The following is a 14,779-nucleotide window of genomic DNA, read 5'->3' on the forward strand; positions in this document are numbered from 1 at the left end:
ACCGGGGTAAGAATAGGGTACACACAAGCAATTTAGCAAGTTTGTACCTATTTCCTATTATCAGTACTAAGGGTGTGCAGTATTATCGGTATATCCGTAAATTGAGGTTCATTCTCTCCACGATACGTATCACAATATCATTTTTTCATGCTTGACATATCGGCTGATTTAAAGTAGTGTTTTATCTTATATACTTGCCAAGTGCCTTCACTGCCCCTGAGCATGCATCAGGGGGCCCAAGATAGCTGCATATTTATTGAGTAAACATTATGTTGTACCAGCATCTTGATTTGTTCCATTTATGAACTTCAATTCATACCTTAATGTATCAGATTGCTTCTGAATTCAAAATTGAGAATTATAAAATATATTGTGATCGTATCGCAATATGGCCTTGTGCATCCCAAAATATTGTGAGTGGGTAAGTTGGATTTAACGCAGCTTTTAAAAGTATTGCAGTTATATCACAGCGTGTCAGCTTAACGTGGGAGGAAAGCCTCAGACATTTACCACTTCAGTGAAACCCATGAGCATGGGTATGGTGCTGACAGACCTAGAAACATAACCTGGGCGAACCAGGATTCGAACCCACAATCATAGGTTCCTGGCGTGTCCAAGGGACCCGTGCCCCCCCAATCCCCCCCCCCAACCACAAAAAATATATTACGGTGTAGATACTGAGAATGGACTTCTGACATCACCCCTATTGGAGGAATGAAACCAATTCACTCTTGGTTCTTCCATCCATACAGTTTAAAACCCAGATCAGAAGAACTGAGTCTGGAAATATGGATTACTTTGTTGCTGGGAATTAAACTCGGACAACAACCCGATGAGATTGTCTGCAGTGATCACCTGCCCATCTCCCCCACTCCCGTGGACACCAGCATGCACAGCTGCCCCATGAACAATGCCACGATCACCTGGCCCCGGAACAACGATCCGGTCACTGGTTCCATGGACAAGTCTTTGGTCGGTCACCCCTTGCAGGAGAACTCTCTCCGAAGCTCCCTGTACAATACCTCGATCGACAGCTGTGTGCATGCGAGCTCGTTCATTGACTGCCATTACGATTCGCTGGCTGGCGGCTAACCTTCCAGGTCTTCTATTAGGTTGCTCTTGGTACATGTTGCCAGGTATTTTGGGACGTATCGGCACATATTGAGTGGTCCGTACTGGCAAGTGTTCTGTGCTGCGTTCCGGTACATGTTCTGTGTTTTGTACAGGCACATGTTCTGTGGTGCTTAAAGGTATCTGTTCTATGGAACGTACAGACACATGATCAGATCTGATTGGAGTCACGTGATCAGACGTAACAGGAGTCACGTGATCTTCTCTGATCCCAGGCAGCTGAGTCCTCATGCCCGAGGGATCAGCCCGAACATCTTGGTTGTCTCCAGCATAGTTCATCATATGGTACAATGTCTCCTCTGGTCGCACTACAGCGTCACTGTTCAAGAAGTCCTGTCCAGTCATGGTGACTGTGTGATTCTGCTGGACATGAGCTGGCCATTGGTTGGCCGGATAGGTCCACCTTTCCGCAGAAGAGTAAGCAGTAGATCTCCTATCCATTTGACCTGACATGAAACCTCCATGAATGTCCGGAACTGACACAGGGGCTGCTCCATCTTCCGGAGGAAACATGTTCCCCGAAATGACCTTCACAGTGCCATCTTTCGGTTTCATTGGCATTTCTTTCCCAGTCAACAAGCTAAAACCTCTACCATCTTTACCTTTCTGAAGCAGGTCCTGATGAAGATCCAGCTTTGGAGTCTTCAGCACCTTCTCCTTGCCATCATGTTTCTTGCCCCCACCTTCCCCTCTTCTCCCAGATCCGTGTCCCCTTCCCTGTGTAATGGTCATATGTCGGAAGGCCATGTGATGCTGCAGACTGGATGCTTCCAGGAACCTCTGTCGACACTCCTTACACTCATGGGGAAACTTGTCCATGTGACTGGCCAGGATGTGATTTATCATGCCCATCACCCAGAAGAAGGGTTTGTCGCAGTGTTCACACTTGAGTATCGCGATGGACTTGAGACTTTCAGCTTGACCGTAGGTATGATCCTGGTCCCCGTAACTGTGGTCCTTCTTCAGATGGAACCTCAGATCTGTGTTGTAGTCAAACTGCTTCTCACAAAGCGGGCATTTTGGCTGCATGATCTTGAGATGATCCTTGGCAATGTGTCTCAGCATGTTGTCCCGAGCCTGGAACCCTGACCCACAGTAGGGGCAATGCTGACACAGGGCGTTACCATGGAAGTCTCTGGTGTGCTTGTCCATCTCTTCATCAGTGTCAAACTTTACTTTACACATCTTACACGTTCTGTCCATCTGATGAACCTCGATGAGATGTTTAGTGATGTCCTTCTTCTTGTCCAGACGGAGGTCACACAGAGAGCAATGGATGCCCCGTGACCTTCTCACACCTCCATGACCTTTCTCACTGTGAGTTTTCCGAATGTGATTCTTCACATACGACTTCCGTGAAAACGTTGCCCCACAAATCTCACAACTGTGATCCATTTCTTTTTCATGGATGCCCTTGATGTGGCACTGGAGAGAAGACTCCCACTTAAATGTTGCCGGACAAAGATGGCAGAGGTATCTTTCACTTCCATGAGCTGCTTTGAGATGTCGATCGTACTTATTCTGGTTCACCCAGGTCTTATCGCAGAGAGTACATTTTATCTTTTGGACCGACTCTCCGATCAGCTTCTCAGTGTGGATGTCTCGCATGTGTTGGCCAAAACTTTCCCATCTGCCATAGAACCTGTCTTCAACACACAAATTACACTTCAGCTTCATCTTGCACCGATTTTCTCTGACAAAGTCCATGTACTGGGGCTGACTTTTGTGTATGTTCCTTGTGTGATCAGCCAGGAGAAGCGGATCGGGGAACGACTTGGTGCAGAATTTACAACTGCTATGTATCTGAACTGGATCGGAGACGGGACCCCACAAGTCTGAGCCAGTCTCGGGGACTATCTTTATGCAGTAGCTCTCCAGCCGTTTGTACATAGCATCTATGCCTCTCTTGGGTAGTTTCTTTTTCTTTTTCTTCAGCTTCGGCTTGCGTTTAGTTGGGCTGTTTGGGCCGATCTCCCTCTTGGTCACTTCAGTGTTTGTTTCCGTCACTGCCTCCAGCTTTTCAGCATCTATCAAGAATAATGTATGCGTAATTATCGTATGAGTAGGCAATAATACAGCTAGATATATCAGTCTGTGAACTATCAGTCTGAACCAGTGGTGGATAGTATGAACCTTACACAGTAGAATCTGTCCAAGTCTGACCCTGTCAAATTCGGATTTCAGTGAAACCAGACTTTTTCTCTGGTCCCCTCATTTTCATAATAGATTATCATTACTCAAACTGACCAACAACTCTCTCATTCAGACTTTTTCCACTTTGGGCTAAAATTATGGTCGCATCAACCCATTTACTATTGAAAAGAAGTTGTCGGAATTGGACTGGACCAAACCGGACCAGACCGGATGTTCTCTCACTTTGAAGTAAGCGCAGTCATGTCAGCTAATACGACAATGCTAATCCTGCATGTAATCCTGCTGATCTTAACACTTTGTTGTCTACTTACCGAATTAGAATTTAATCACCTGATAATGAGAAACTTAGCTTAATTAGATTAATTGTTATGAGTATGTTGATAAATAACGGTAAACAAAGCTTGTCATTATCAATTGCTTCCAGTTACTTGGACGGTTAATCTTGGAGGCTTGGAGGAATTTCCAACTTTTTACTTGAACAGACAAATGTGTAGGCAGAGAAGGAAAATTCTTCTGTTTATAGATAAAGTCCCACCTCATCCAAACATCGTTTTGATCAACATGATCATTGAATTTTTGCCTCCTAACTGTACCTCTGTATGGCAGCCACTGGATCAAGGTGTTTCTAGAGCATTCAAAGCACAGTATCATAAGCTACTACTGAAATCACTTGTGTCTCGAATGGAATTTGTGTAATCCGGACCATGACGTAAAACCGAGTCCGAATTGGACCGATGTCACTGTAGTACTGATAAAAGGCTTAAAGAAATAAAAGAACTGGTTCTCAGGCAATGACTTATGAAAATATAGTGCGGGCGGGCGGTATTTTCTTTTTGGCTTGTTCAAAAACTAGTATGTAACCAAATACACACTTGTGTACCATCAACCTGGAAAAGGGCCTCCCTACATAAACAATCATACGAAAGTCCTATTGCCGCCACAACACCAATGCGGCAACACCAGATGCACAATAAAGCAAGGCGCATGTAAGGGGATGTAACTGTATGCTTTATTGGATCGCATTGTTTTTAGGTATAAGGATATTTAATTTTTTTTTAAAGAACTAAAAACGAATGTGTGGCAGGCTTTATGATGATGCGGGCGGTCCCTGAGACCCAAGACTATTATTTTTTTTAGCCTCATGCATAGCAGTTCACAATATTATAGCCAGAATGCTACAATTGAATTTAGTAAAAATTATCAACATTTGTCTTGTGAAATACTTACTATAGACAGTGGTATTATTCATTACCAACCGTGAGCATCTATATTTTGTTTTCATCTTTACTGCAAAGTTACAATTAAGAAACATCCGTGAGTCACATATCGGTTGGTTTCCCACAAAACTGAAACGTGCCAAATATCTCACCCGCTCCATCCTGTTCATCCCAAGGTCGTTCCTTCTCCGTGTTCTCATCTTCACAGTCTACCGACGCCTCTGTTTTGCTGCTAGATTTCTGAAAGAGGAAATCATAAGTTAGCTTCATGCTCACAATCAAAAACACTTGGGGGCATGCGTGGCCCAGTCGTCTAAGGTGCCTCGATTCGCTGTGCAGAGTTGCGTCCCTTTAACACGCCAGAAACCTATGATTATGGGTTCGAATCCCAGTTCGTCCCGATTATGTTTCTAGGTTTGTGCTCGTGCTCATGGGTTTCACAGAAGTGGTAAACGTCTGAGACCTGCATCACTTCGAGCTTTCCTCCCACATTAAGCTAACACGCCGCGATATAACTGGAATAACGTTAAAAGCGGCGTAAAACTCAACTCACTCACTCACTCAAAATTATGAGTAACAAACCTATTTGGCATAATGACAAAACTTCTACAGTTTTAGGTTAACTCCAGTCAATAGGAAGAAAATAAATTATTTTTGGGTTGCCATGTGTGCAGAGTTAGTTAAGCTTGTCTGGTGATCCTGCATTTGGCAGGAAAATAGTGTTTTTCAGATTCTGTGTGTGACGAGGTGCACATGGAGTTCATGCTATATGATCCGTGAAGATCAGGGGTAGGATAAGTCCACACCAACCCAGGTTTCTACTGTGCCCAAGGGGCACAACTCCGCACATTAAAATGTGGTGCCTTAGACGACTGGGTGACCCATGCCCCTCATGCCACAAGGAGAGTGTATAAAACAAAGTGTAGAGTGAGTGAGTTGGTTTAACACCACTTTGAACAGTATTCCAGTTATATCAGGGCATGTCAGCTCATCATGGCATGTATGGTGCCAACACACACCTAGAAACATAATCGGGGGCAAACCTAGATACAAACCCATGATCATAGGTTTTTGGTATGTCCAAAAGGACGCAACTCAGCACAACAAATTCGTTGACTGAGCCTCCCGTACCCCCATGCTACTAGGAGAGTGAGTGAGTTTCCTGAACAGGTTACATGGGAACAAAGTGAGTGAGTGAGTTGGGTTTAACGCCGCTTTTAACAGTTTTCCAGTTATATCACGGTGTGTCAGCTTAATGTGGGAGGAAAGCCCGAAGTGATGCAGGTCTCAGACGTTTATCACTTTGGTGAAACCCACGAGCACGGGATGGTGCTGACAAACCTAGAAACATAATCGGATTCGAACCAGTATTCGAACCCACAATCATAGGTTTCTGGCATGCCCAAGGGAAGCAACTCTGCACAGCAAATCGCGGCGCCTTTGACGATTGGGCCACCTGTGCCCCCCTAATAGGAGAGTGTGTAAGACATAGCATAGAGCAGGGATAGATAAATCAGGTTTACATCACATCAGCAATATTTCAACCAAAGGGAACAGATGATTCTTGTTGTTATTTTACAAACTTGTCGATTCTTGAGCATGGTCAAATGAACACTCACTGTTTTTGGCTCAGTTTTACTTGTCTTTGGCTTTGGACCAGTCTTAGTAACTCTGTGTGTTGGTTCCGGGATGACAAGTTTGTCAGGACCTGCATCATCATGTAGTGTCGGATCTGAAGGATGAGCCCAGTCTTCATCACTGTCTGGTGATACAGCAGCTGCCGGGGAGTCTGCATCTCCTGAGGAACACACGATATATACATCATTTATTTAATGTCTGTTTGTTTGTTTAATACCGCACTCAGTAATATTCCAGCTATATGACGGCGGTCTGTAATTAATCAAGTCTGGACCAGACAATCCAGTGATTGACATCATGAGCATCGATCCACGCAATTGGGATCGATGACATGCATTAACCAAGTCAGCGAGCCTGACCACCTGATCCCGTTAGTCGCCTCTTATGACAAAAATAGTCGCCTGTTACGGAAAGCATGGGTTGCTGAAGATATATTCCACCCTGGACCTTCATGGGTCTTATTTATTTAATGACTGAGTTTGGCTTAACACCACTTTGAACAGTATTTCACTCATGTCATCTTGTGTCAGCTTGATGTGAGTGGAAAGCCCAAAGTGATGCAGGTCTTAGAAGTTTACCACAGGGTTTGGTGCATACAAACCAAGAAACACCATCAGAACTCAGGATCATTGGTTTCTGACACACAAGGGATGTAACTCTGCACAATTAATTGTATTGGCTTAATGCTGTGTTTGAATTCATTTTATAAACCTATTCATTGGGATCGCTATTAAGTAAGAGACTTCTTTCTATAGGCATTAAAACCTATTGTGAGACTTTACTTTCCAGTCGGGTTAAATCTCATAAACAGGGACGTTGTAATGTCCCTGGGATTTTATATAATATCCCAGGGATTTTATAAGATATTCAAGTCATATTTGCTATATAATGTGTTATAATATCCCAGGGATTTTATATAATGTCCTGGGTATTTTATTAATATAACTTCCGTTCAGATTGTAACGTGTAATGAACTGTAAAATCAAATGACAAATGTTTTCTTTATATTCCCGAGAATCGAACTCGCAACCTTCATATCTGTAGCCCAGTGAGTGTACCACGAGGCTACAGAGGTGTTGATTAGCCGCACTGGTTTTTAGAATGTCCTTTTCAAGATCCATACGCCAGCAACAGATATTTTACGCCCGTTTCCTAAGGTTCACGGAAAGTTTGTTTTAAGTTTCTTTTTTCGGTTTATAAGTATGGAAAAACACTTTCCCTCGGCTTTGGTAGACAGAGCATGCCCTGGAGGTTGGGAAAAACCGTGGAGGCTTCCCCCCCTTGGTTTTTCCCTCTCCCAGGGCATGCTCTGTCTACCAAAACCGAGTAAGCATGTTTTCTCCAATACTTAAAACACAACAAGACAGTCGGGCAGGTGACCCATAACTGTTGAATGCCCATCTTCAAAGTTACCTGCCCATAATCAGGCATCATAAATATTGAAAAATTGTTAAAACTAAGAGACCTTTCACGTCTTGATTCAGCTGAAATAATGCAAACTTGAAAATGTACGAGTTATAATAAAACTGAATACATAAGTATCCTTAAACTTATCGGCCAGACAGTCGGGCAGGTGGAGGAAAATTTCATGCGGCCCAACAGAAATGTTACCAGCCACGGGCAGGCAGTTATTTCGAACACTGGCTTAATGGGCCATGTGCAAATAATCATCTAGACCAGGGCCCCGTTCCACAAAGCGATCGTAGGGCTACGACTGTCGTAAGCCTATGCTAAAGAATGGGAGTTACGATCATTTTAGCGCTACGTTCGCTTTGTGGAACGGGGCCCTGCTGAGAGGTCGATATTTCACTCCACGTCTGCAAAAAATGTCAGTAAAATAATATCTTATGAAAATGCATGAATTTGAATTACAAATTTCACACTTTATGTTATTGTAAATCTGGAACACCTTGCACCAGGAAATTATTGTGAGTGGCTAACAATAGCCTTAACTCTGTCTCGAAAGTTTAGCAGCCCTGTAAAGATTACCAAAGATCAGACCGCCGTCATATAGCTGGAATATTGCTGAGTGCGGCGTTAAACAACAAACCAACCAACCAACCAAAGATCAAATCTACTTTTGCATGTGTTATTATATATAAGTAGGAAGCAGTGTGATGAAATGGTGACTCAGTGTCAGTCAGTGATTTTGAAACTGCAGATGCATGCTGAAGGTTGGAGAAGAGTGTTGATCTAACAGTATAGACTGGTTCTCAGGCATTTAAAAATCATTTTAAATTCTGCTGCACATTTCGTTTATATTTCCATTTTACAAAAAAATCCTAATACTTATGAGTGAGTGAGTTGGGTTTGATGCCACTTCTAACAATATTCCAGTTATATCAGGGCATGTCAGCTTGTGGGTGGAAAGCCCGAAGTGATGCAGGTCTCAGACGTTTACCACTTCGGTTAAACCCACGAGCACGGGTATGGTGCTGACAAACCTAGAAACATAATCGGAGCGAATCCACGATCAAAGGTTTCTGGTGTGTCAAGGGGACGCAACTGTACAGCGAATCGTGGCGCCTTAGACAACTGGGCCACCCGTGCACCCTAATACTTAAATGTGATCCGATGTACCAAGCAGTTACTTCCCTTTACATGCACACTGCTTTACTGTGCATCCTTTGGTATGGTCATGGCGACAATAGGAGTTTGTATGCTTGTTTATGTAGGGAGGCCCTTTCCGAGGTTGATGGTACACAACTGTTAATTTGGTTACATACTAGTTTGAACAAGCAGAAAAAAACAACACCATCCGCCTGTACTATTTTTTTCAAAAATCATTGCCTGAGAACAAATTCCTTATTGTTTTAAGCCTAAAAGAAAGATGCCTCCTTACATTTTTGTGTTGTTGTTGGTCTGAAAAATAACTGCATCATGAAACTATTGCAAGTGTGTGTCAGTTTTTGCAGTAATTTCCTGCTTGCAAAACTTTCCAGATTTACAGTATATACCTTGTAGAGGTCACTTGTATTACAATGACTGAAGAAAAAGGCTTTTATAATTAGTTTTACATTGCTGCCATAAATGCAATGTTAAAATACCCCTAAACTTTGGAAAATAATGACTAGTTGTTCCCAAATTGCATGCCAAGGACCCTTATTCTGAAAATAATGAAATCCTATATATATCCGTACGTGTGGGCCCCTTCAAGTTACATAGAGATCAGAGAGAACCGATTGACCTCACCATTGTCCTCATCATCTTTTGGAGTGCCAGGTTGAAAATGTGTCCGAGATGTGACACATTGCATCTGTTTCTCTTCCCCAGCGGCCATTAGACTGGGATCTCCATCCTCCCCAGCAGGCTGCCTCAGCTGTTTATCTGCAAATAACGGTGCTACCATTAGGGTAGTCTAGACTAACACTTAGTCCCAGAAATAAAGTTGTCTTATTTAAAAATGTATATCTCCAAAATGAAAACAAAATACAAATGGAGCCCACAACAATGCTGACTTGGAGCTGAGGCAATCTAGACTTGCCAAACCATTGTAGACTTGAGTTGGATTCCCTTTTCAATTAATTCTCTGGGGTCTTGGAGACAGACTACCATTAGGGAAGTAACCATCATTCAGACTGTCATCATTTTCATGTTCAGCATCAGGGTTGTGATAAGGACCCATCGACTTCCATGCTTAAGTTTGAACACTATCAAGTGTAATGAAATTTAAAAAATAATGTTAATCATTTAGTGATACACTTGACAAATAGAACATCTAGCTTGACATGGTCATACTTGTATTTATCAGTACTATCAGGCAATAATAAACACAGAAGTTCCTTTTCTTAACCATTAACATAAAAATCCCAAGCAATCTATTGTTAATGCCACATAACCCATTCTCATGGATCACTGCCGATGACATTAACCACAAGTCTGCCTGGCCCTGATACAAGCTCATGACACAGCTGGAATACTGCCAACACATTCATAATGGAGTCACATAAGTTAGCAGTATAAGTAGTTTTCGACTCAACAACTCACTTGACTTAACCTTTCTGTTCTTTGGACTGTCAGCAGTCTTGGATCTCTTCCGTGTTTGTTTCCTGGATGGTGTTGTGTGTGGATCCTTGTTGACTTGTTCTCGCCAGGTCCAATGACTGGGCACAAGTTTCCCAATTTCTCCAGCAACAGTCAAGCGCAGATGAGGAACGGGACTCGATTGCAAGACAAACGGACCAAGCAAAACACAGTCGTGCAGATCTGCAGTCTTACTATGAATGTAAAACAGGGGAGTCTTCCCTTCTTCCACCAGAAGTGTTGACTTCACGTCTTTCACCATTTGACCACTTTGCGGAGGTGTTTTCTTCAGATTTAACAATGCCATTACTTTACTTTTGGATTCTGATGTCACATTTTCCACATTTATTACTTTAGATTTCACACTTTTGTTTATCTCAGTATTCAATTCATCATGGGTGTTTGCAGATAATTCCTTCTCAGTAACAACAATCTCATTATCTGTAACAGTGTGATTATGAAAATTGCTAGACACTCTCAAGTCTATAGTTCCTAACGAAACTGGTTTTAATTGTTCAGGACAACTGTCTGAACTTGCGTTAACTTTAAGATCATTGACATCAATATGCTGCATGACCTCGCTTATTTGCAAGTAAGTTTTGTCAGTGTATATAATATCATGACTGGCAGTTAAAGATATTTTTCTAGTCCTCTCTCCAGTCACAGAAACAGTTTCACAATCAGAATGTGACACACAATCCGCATCAAATTGAAATGTAGATCCATTTTGCACTTTATCATCGTTTTCATGGTCATGTTTGTTAACTTCATCATGTTTACCTGTGTCACCATCACTTTTAGAGTCATTGTCATGCTGAACATTGTTTAATTCAAAAGTATTGTCTCTGTTATTCGAGTTGTTTTCAATATTGGTTTGATGAACTGTGACAACATCTGATAATCTACGCCTCTTACCATGTTCTCTGCTTGTGTCAACCAATTTTCTCTTTGGAGAGACGTTCTTTTCAAGATAATATGAAATAGAACGATTGCACTCTGATTCAGGCACTTGACTATCACCCACGTCATTTTCATTTTTCAGTGTCTTCTGTTTCCGAGCTTTAGAACAACTTGCAGTTTGTCTACTTTTTGTCTTGCGTTTTCTTCCCTTCGATTCAATGTCAACAATTTCATCCCAGTCTATGATATTGCACGAGATCGATTTATTGTCACAAGTGAATGTTTCTGATTTCAAGCATAGCTGAACGATTAAATCTGTAAAATTGGCATCGATGTCACAATCAGAATGGTTATTATCGTTTTTGTGTCGTCGAGGTTTCGAGACACTGGCTGAGAAATGTCTGGTGTTTTGTTTTGAGCCGGAGGTCTGGTGCAGGAGGGATTCCAGGAACGCGAGAGGAAATGCTATCCTTACTTCGCTTAGTTGCATAATGCTAAATTATAGAAAATGTGGGTACTTTGTGCGATGTTGGAAGAGCAAATGTCAACATTAATAATGGCGCAATAACATTATATAACGGTATACAAGATGCACCGTCCCGTTGTTTGCGAAATGGCAGCCATTTTCAAAGTTTACAAAGGGAGGTAACTTTAATATTTGATACTCCTAGCATACCACGTATAATTAATTCGATAAGATATGAACATATGTCACTGTGTATTATGTAGTTAGTGAAAACTTTCTTGAAAAGAAAACACAAAGTATGATTCTGGAATCACTTTAGATTTGTATGAATATATCATCTCTTAATGAATTCATTGGAGGTGCAGAAGTTATTGGAATTGTAGCTGAGGGAATAAAAAATACAATGCAGTAGCATGTCATTGAGCATCGATTTGAACCATAGCCATAATTCTCAGCTTCCCTGCTCAAATGTCACAGATCCCTACGTGTTAAAATTTTTAAAACTGAAAGTAATGTCCGCAGTATTTAGGCCTTATAGTGCCTTGAATTCATTAATTTCTGTCAGCAAAGGATTTAGAATATTAAGAAACATAGTTTGCTCTACCCACATGTGTATTGTAATAAAGGATAGTTTTTCCCGTGATTATTAAAGTTAAAATACGACACGCCTGCATCTTATAGGTCGCAGTCCGCTGTTCAGAGTTGCTTCCCTTATCCATGCCATGAACCTGTGGTCGTGGCGTTCGAATGCATCATTCGCCCTAAATATGTTTATGAGATTCACCTAACAAAGAGGGACCTCTCTATAGACTCCCTGACCAAAGTGACACACGTCTAATGGCTGCGTCATTCCCTCTCACACCAAGCTGACACGCCGTGATATAACTGGAATACTGTCCAAAGAGGCATAAAAACCAAACTCACTTATTCGCAGTTACGTAGAACGGATTAAAGGACTGACAATATTAACATATCTTCAAAAGAAAATTATGATTTGTGTTTTCTGCTTGTTGAGATATGCTTTTGACACTGCTAAACTAAAAACATTAAATAGAAATCACGATTATTGACCCCGATTGAACTCACGAACTCACCGTCTTCTTTGGTCTAGTGGATAGAGCATCTTCCCGGAGACTGGAACGTCGTGTCATACCAAAAGACGTTAAAAGATGGTACTTGTTAATTGTTATCCTGCCTAGCGTCCAGCATTAAGGATATAAAACAAGGATTGACCGGCTCGGAGTCAGTCTGACTTTGGAAGTTGGGTAACCATATGAAACTGCGGCATATGGTATCTCGGTGGGCTTGCACCTCAGTTTTTAAACACACACACACACACACACACACACACACACACACACACACACACACACACGTTAGGCTAACACATATAGTGTCTGCAAATATATATTTTTAGACTGAATTATTTCAACCGAAAAGGAGCCCCAGTGTGGAAAATCTAGACTAGCTTCATTTTGAGTTTTAGCATGACAGGCTGCTACCCCACGTTCTGTACGCGGAATTCGGGGTCCAGGTGTTCAGGACTCAGCAATATGGTTCTTGGGATGCAAATCAAATCGTATCTGATACGCAGATTAATTTTTTTTTTTTTTTTAAGAACAAAACAAAGGTGTACGAGAAATTGTCCTCTACATATATTTTTCAATATTTTTTTCAGTAATTTAACTTCAAATTGCACCTTTTCTTCAATGATTAAAAGTAAATATGTTATTCTAGAAGTTGTGTTCTAGGGTGTTGTTTTCTGGTTGTGTCAAGTCGTATTCGGGATGCAGGGATGCGGGGTTTGACACCATCATCATGTACAGTAAGTGCTTGAAGGAAGGGTGCTCGTCCAGGGACAGCGATGCAGCCTAGCGGAACGCCTACTGTCACAAGACACGGTGTTCACTCAGATTTGTCTCAAGTTTGTGCAGCAGCAGCAAGCAAAAGCTGATGGAGGCTTACTTTGAATGAGCGATCGAAGTAGGAGATTTTAAGTAAGCTTCAGATGGAATTGTCTCGACTGAGTGAAAGATGTGGAAGTGCACAGTAACAATGAAAATAAAACTGATAAAGGCACTGACAATTGGGGCGTGTGAACCAGCTGGTTTACGATGCGCGGTCATAGGAAACAAACTGGCCGTGAGACTGTGTGAAGTTATCATATCAACTGTTTCAGTGACAGGTAGGGAAAGTGAGTGACGCAGACAAAGAATTGTTTGGTTTGTGTTCTGAAATACAACTAAGATCTCCAGATGCCTTATTTTGCTACCATACTGATTCCTACTGTCTTGGAAACAACAATCCAATTTTAACATTTTATTGATGGAGTTGTTGCTGTAGTTGCTGAAACTGCGCCACAGTGGATATATGAACTGGGATGTGACAAAGACAAACAGTATAACAAATATTTCAACACACGATTTCATTTATTTCTCAAGGTGCTCACTACGACGTTTTACAACAAACAAAACACGAACTTATAAACTATCCAAATTCATCTATTCATGTAAAAAATGCAAGTTAAAGCCTAAACAGAACAACGTCTCCACATTTCAAACATTCACGTAAATAGTAATACTGCTCTAAAAAGTCTTAACTTTTAAATTCAAGTAACTAAAAAAAGTGACAATAGTTTCAATGACCATTGGCTGTAGCCAGCACAAACTGACATCTCTTTGTTGAAGTACCCGACAGCGACACCATAACAGCACACGCATCAGGGGAGGTTAAACAACGTTGGCGGCGGAAAGGAAGTGGATGGGTGAGTGTTCTCAGGAAGACTTGACTCGGGGGAAAAGCCGTGGAGTGACGATGCCTCTTTTCACCCAGCGGCATGTGGGTACCCGGTATGAAGGGATCGTAGATGATGTATTATGAAATGAAAAATATACAAATATTGTTTTTGTTCAAAACATATTCTTAAGCAATCAATCACTTGGCAGATTCTTCCACGTCATGTGAGTTGAATTTGGTCTGACTTACATTATTCACCTTTCTTAAAACAGACAACGAAAGGCCATTCAGCCAGATGCATGTCGTATTTATTGTTTATATTTCAATAGAGACATTCCTATAATTCCAAGTGCAGACTAACTGTTGTTAATTTGTTTGTTGTTTAACGCCGAACTCAGCAATATTCCAGATATATGACGGCGGTCTGTAGTTAATCGAGTCTGGACCAGACAAGCCAGTGATTGATATCATGAGCATCGATCCACGCACTGGGATACGATAACATGCATCAACC

The 14,779-nt window shown here is 41.7% G+C and overlaps 1 protein-coding gene across 1 annotated transcript; it reads right to left on the bottom strand.

The window, feature by feature from the left end:
- Positions 1–682: 682 nt before the first annotated feature.
- On the bottom strand, positions 683–11,627 carry LOC139447666 (uncharacterized). Its single transcript, XM_071229094.1, has 5 exons — positions 10,128–11,627; positions 9,333–9,467; positions 6,122–6,300; positions 4,655–4,742; positions 683–3,158 (listed from the first exon to the last, which is right to left on the bottom strand). Exons 1-5 carry the CDS (start codon positions 11,551–11,553, stop codon positions 766–768), a joined length of 4,221 nt encoding a protein of 1,406 aa, XP_071085195.1. The 5' UTR covers positions 11,554–11,627; the 3' UTR covers positions 683–765.
- Positions 11,628–14,779: the final 3,152 nt, after the last annotated feature.

This window comes from Haliotis cracherodii, unplaced genomic scaffold (assembly GCF_022045235.1).
Source record: "Haliotis cracherodii isolate W230 unplaced genomic scaffold, xgHalCrac1.p SCAF_7, whole genome shotgun sequence".
NCBI classification, from domain to species: domain Eukaryota; kingdom Metazoa; phylum Mollusca; class Gastropoda; order Lepetellida; family Haliotidae; genus Haliotis; species Haliotis cracherodii.